Source organism: Aphidius gifuensis, linkage group LG3, assembly GCF_014905175.1.
Source record: "Aphidius gifuensis isolate YNYX2018 linkage group LG3, ASM1490517v1, whole genome shotgun sequence".
Taxonomy (NCBI): domain Eukaryota; kingdom Metazoa; phylum Arthropoda; class Insecta; order Hymenoptera; family Braconidae; genus Aphidius; species Aphidius gifuensis.
In genome coordinates, this window is record NC_057790.1 from 15,207,899 (window position 1) to 15,213,898 (window position 6,000).

Genomic DNA, 6,000 nt, shown 5'->3' on the forward strand with positions numbered 1-6,000 from the left:
TCATTCGTTCAGTTTTGCATATAAGCAAATAAATATACCATAAAAAAATTTATCTCGGTGTACAGCACGCATCATATTGATGGAGTTAACTAGTGAGTTCATAACCTGTGACCCTGAATCACAGTGTGACTCCCTGCAGACAACACCAATCTAATCTGTAGCGCATCTACATGATAATAAACATTAAATCATAATCACAGAATAGATGGGGTAAAAATTGAAAACGATACTGCTACAGTATGTGTATACATGGGGAGTTTTTTGACTGTATTTTCCAGACTACCTGCTGATTGTTTTGACAGCTTTAAATGTACTAATTTAACCACCCTTTGAGCAACAACAACAGCAATATTATCAATAACAGCTCCTTTATTTTACCACAATTGTATATAATATCTACAATATCTTGATAATAATTTAATTTTTCAATCGTCGGTATCCAAGTCAAAGTGACAATAAAATACTTGAAGTTATGTAATTATACATCAGGAACCTGTTATTTCAATATTCCGTTAAATGCTACTTTAAAAATTACTTTTCGTTGACAAAAGCCTTTGTAGAATTTTACATACAATCTTAACGCTTCAACGTTACTGACCTGCAAATATAATACCTTTAAGCTATATATATGCTCTTTTATCAATACACACTTGACAATTCTGACAGACACTTGTTTTGAAAATATAAACAGAATATTTTATAAACTTATTCTCTTTTTTTTTGATGTCTATTAAATACTCAATTTGTTAAAATAATTTCAGTTCTAATAATTGTAATTTCTATAGCTTTACGATTTTCATGGCATCATAATAATATTATTTTATAAAAATTATTTTTAAAATAAAAAAAAAAAGTAAGTTTAAACAAGTCGACAGTTGGATGATATGATTATTACCAGTTTACTTTTGTTAGCATTGAGATATGGGAATATTTTAAAATAAAATAAATAAATAAATAAATATACATTAACAAATAATAATGTCAGTACAATGCTCCTGTACAAACTCTCACGGTAATAAACATCGATAAAAGTCAAGGGCGAGTTGTATGTATAGGTGCTCTAAAATATATAAGGCACACGGCCTTTGTCGGGGACACAATTCATCGTGCAACATCACGCTTTTTCCAGCGTCAACAATTAGGAAAAATTTATTCGTATATATTTTTATATATTTTAAACCTGTATGTACATCGTTTGTTCTTCTTGAAATAAAGTAAGACTATACGTATATTGAGACGAGTTAGAGTGTTTCTTTTTTTCTTTTTTTTTCTTCATTATTATTTCTTGATTCTTCGAGCACATATCTTGTATATATATATATAGGTCTTGGATTTTTAATGAACTCGTTTTGACGTGATGCCGGTCCTTCCCACCTTCTATGCAACGACCAAGTTAATTAAAGTTACAAAGCCCGAATGAACCTGACACGAGGCACCGTCGAATTATGCAATTCAAAGAAAAAAAATATATTTTGATATATTTATATATGTATTTTATGAATCGTGCTGGTTTAATATACTTTTTCTTTTTTTTGTTTTTATAATAAACTCTACTAATGTATATAATAAAAAAAATTTATTTTAATTATTATTAAATTTTACTCAATTGTTTTTTTTTTTGTTATTGTTTCAGGTGAAAATTTGGTTTCAAAATAGAAGAAGTAAATACAAGAAAATGATGAAAGCAGCACAACAAGGTGGTGGACCTGGCGGACAACATGGTAATCTTTTGGCTGGTGTACCATCGCCACAATCTGGACAACCAGGTGGTCTTATGCAGGGTGGTGAATTTAAATGTACGTTTATTATTTTAATTTTTAATTCAAAATTTTGTAATACCAAAAATAAAACTTGATAACCACTTGCAAATTAAAAATAAACAACAACACATACACATATGTATAATAAACGAAAATTTGTTAATTGATTACAGGTGGAAGTTCTGTTTCTGGAAGTCCAACGACGGGTTACCTTGGAGGTCTTGGTGGAGGTGGAGGAGGAGGAGGTGGTGGCGGTGGTGGTGGCAATGGTGGTAATGGTGGTGGTGAAAATACACCTGGTAGTTCATCACCAGGAAGTGATATGTCACCTCAACACAATGAGAGTCCACCAGCACCAGTATGGACTGGTAAAATTGAGCATCATTCACATGGTCATGTACCACAACACACTCATCATCATCCTCACACGCCTGGTCATCATCCGCCTGGACCACCACCCCCACATCATGCGAGTTATATGCCACAGTATTCCTGGTATCAAACAGATCCAAATCCTGGATTACTCACGTGAGTGCTCGGTAAATTCGTTTATCATTTATTTTATTTAAATTATGTTATTATCATTTTTATTATTTTTATATGAAAAAATCAATGATAACATATTTGTATTGTTAATTTTCTTACAGCATAACTATTTATTTTACACGTTTGTATTATTGATATGATTACAGGGTGTGGCCAGCGGTTTAACAGAGCATTTGTGAGCAGTAAAACTTTGTAAAAACCAACAGGATTTGCTGAAAAATAAAGTTTAAAAATATATATACTGTGAAAAGGTTTGAAATAAAAAATCCATCAAAATAATAAATAAATTAAATAAATAAATAATAGTTAAAATTGACATTTTGGCTTGCTCATTGGATTTGCCAAGATGACCTACTGAGAGGTTTTTGTACTCTAAATATGTATAATTGTATCCTGGGAAGACAGGGGGCAAGGAAAAAAAGGGAGAAAGGGATCTTGATGAGATTACAGAAGCCAGTGTCTTACTCAAGACAACACAAGTTATAAAAGAGATAAAAAAATATATAGTGATATAATATACACACGAAATAAAACGTAAATTTGTGTCTTGCCTTGCGGTGATTTATGAATTAATGAAATCATAATGACATTTTCGTGAGAGAAAAGATGTAATCATCGGTACCTTTTCTTCTTCTCTTTCCTGAATTCCATCATCAGCCATTTCAAATCGGATGAAGCAAACGACGATAATTCAATCTTTTTTTTTTTGTTTTATTCATATAACCTCACCCATCAGCTGTTGTTTTTTTCTTAGAAAAATATATAAATAAATAAAAAAAACTCAATTAACTCCTTCTCGAAACAATGTTAAATAAAAAAAAAAATTTGATCGAGTTATTCCATTGAGAAATATTTGATTATTTTACCCTCGGGAATAGAAAAAATAATTTTTAAAAACATCAATAAATGGAATATTCAAATGAAAAAAAATATAAATTTTCATTAAATAGTAACAAACTCGAGGGAAAATAACATATTTATAAAACTATCATTTACAATTCCATATCGATCTGACATATTATCGTACCAACCATATGCGATATTAAAATAAAAATAAAAAATATAGATAGTCGTGTGAATGCTACATACGCACATGTCGGAAAAGTTATGAAGAAAAAAAAAATATACCACCAAGATGTGTACAGGTGAAAGAGAAAGAAAATAAAAAAATATCAAAAAGAAAACAAGGGCATTGAGGTGAGAAGTTGAAGTATGTTAAATGTTGACGGATTATAACTGAACTAAGAGAAAGATAATAAAAAAAAAAAGAAGATAAAAAGAGAAAGAACAAACTCAGGTAAATGACGCCGGGATGCAGAATATATGAAGGATTTCAAGGCCGATTAAAAAGAAGCCTATCCAACATATTTTCCATCGTCAGGATCTAGCAGCACACTGTCTATAAAAAAAAAAATTATATATATATTTTGTTTTTCTTTATAATTTATATCATCAAAACAAAGAAAAAATGTTAATGAAGAATATGAAAAAAAATAATAAAATCATTAAAAATATATATATATATTCAAACTCTTGACACATTTCTCGTGATACAAAAAGAGAAAGGAAAATTTATGAAAAGAATATGAAAGAAAAAAAAAATAATATTAATATTAATAATAATAATAAAATAAAAATAATAATAATAGTTATAATAATAACAATAATAATAATTTTAAATAATATGAATAGTAATGATAATAATAATATTAGTAATAGTATAATAAAATTGAGAAGAAAAAAACAAGAATCACTGTAAATAAGGCGCCGGGAGCCCGAAACTCGTAGTTTTTAAGAAGTAAATATGTGTCTAATATAATTTTGTGATTTAAGATTGTATAAAAAAAATTAATAATAATTTATGATAATAATATTAATAATAGTAGTATCATATGGATAATAAAAATTGATAAATAAAAAATGATTAATCGAGTAAATGAACACAATACAAATAGATAAAAGAAAGAAAAAAAAATATAGCCGCTTTGAGCTATTTATTGTTTCATATATAAATAATGTGTGAAAACCAAAAAAAAACAAAAAAAACACGTGGCAAAAGCAAAGAATGTTGTCTATATTAAATTAGTAAAAATTTAACTTTTTTTTCTCCTCATTATTCCTTATCTTACTACCTGAATTTTATTGAGCAATTTACTTTAAATAGCCGAAACTTTTAAAGATTATTATTATTATTATTATTAAATTTTGGAATAGATAATTGAAAAAAATAATTAAATGTAAAGATATTTATTTAGTATATCAAGTTGATAAACTATGGATAAAGTACATTGCTCTTTTCCATTCATATATTAAAAAAAAAAAAAAAAAAGATATAAAAAGAAAAAACATCTTCTCTAACATAGCTATTATATGAGAACGAAAAAAAAAAAAAACTAAAATACCTTAATTATGATTACTATTGTATAAAATATGAATAATAACTGAATAATTCAATTTAACTATGAAAATTAAAATGTATATTAAATAACCCACAATTCATGTAGTTATAAGAAAACAAAGTATATAATTCCATATTAATAAACTGGACTGTTGAAAGTAAGTATGTATAAAAAAAATGTATACACATATATAATATTTATTTTATTTGAATAATAATAATAAAACAAAAAAAAAATAGAAGTATAGTGCATTAGTGTAACGGCTACCACCTGCCATTCACTATGCTTGCTTTACTTTTATAAGGATGACCGTATTTTTAATATATATATAGCAATGTTCCGGAATATCGCCATTGGGCTTGTGGAATATATCTTATGCTGCATTATACTTGTTTGTTTGTTCCACATATGTATATTATCTGTAAATAGACAGAGACACTGTAGCAGTTGAAATTATCATTTCATTTTGATATGATGACTTTTCGTTGATTTATATATTCTGCTGGCTCGAGATTTTGTGATAATTAAAAATATAAGAAAAGATATTGGTGATTCCACTAAGATTCCAGGTGAAAAACAAATTCAAATTCAAATGTTTTTAATGATTTCAAGTCAAAAATAATGTCAAATAATTTTAATGTTATATCAATGGTTTCGAAGGAAAAAAATGAATTCAAGAAATTTTTGGAATTATATTGATTCAAAGTCTCGTAAGAAATTTGTCAAAGTTTAATATATTTATTTAAATTTAAATAAATTTTATAAATAAATTTAACATTAAAATAGTTTATTTATTTTATCATATACAACAGTGTCAGTGTCGATGAATGCTTCAGCTATATACAATGGCTGATGACATTGTTGACAAATATTAATTTCTTTCGTTTGGTTTTCTAAGACACTGTCATCAATCATATAGCACTACAAAAAGAAGAAATCACTCATTTCAAATGCTTCATGATACCATGTGACTCCGTGTAATTCCATTTAAGATTTTAATTGCAAAAAACAATCCGTGATTTCAGTGATTCCAACTCATTTAAAATTAAATTTCAGCCAGGATTTAATCAAACATTTCACAAGTGTCTTAATTCTCAAAAAAAAAATATATATATAAATATTTAATTTTTTATTTAAAAAATGAATTTTCTTGTCTATCTATAGATTATAATGAAAGAGAAAATAAAATTGAGAAAAAATGAAGAGTACGAGCTATATTGTATATGGGTACATGGTTATTCAGAAGACAATGAGCTTGTTTTGTGAACAAGAAAAAGTATTATGGAACGTATAGT

General features: G+C 27.1%; 1 protein-coding gene across 5 annotated transcripts in view; it reads left to right on the forward strand.

The window, feature by feature from the left end:
• The window catches only part of LOC122852055 (homeotic protein distal-less), a 41,533-nt gene extending 37,179 nt beyond the window's left edge, over nt 1–4,354 (forward strand). For 4 of the 5 annotated variants that reach the window (XM_044151621.1, XM_044151618.1, XM_044151619.1 and 1 more), the window contains exons 3-5: nt 1,634–1,796; nt 1,934–2,288; nt 2,453–4,354. In XM_044151621.1, the coding sequence (XP_044007556.1) occupies nt 1,634–1,796; nt 1,934–2,288; nt 2,453–2,471 (537 nt within the window). In that variant the 3' untranslated portion in view covers nt 2,472–4,354. Of the gene's footprint in view, nt 1–1,633; nt 1,797–1,933; nt 2,300–2,452 lie in introns of all 5 variants that reach the window. The other variant, XM_044151620.1, reaches the window with a different exon arrangement.
• The last annotated feature ends 1,646 nt before the right edge of the window (nt 4,355–6,000 follow it).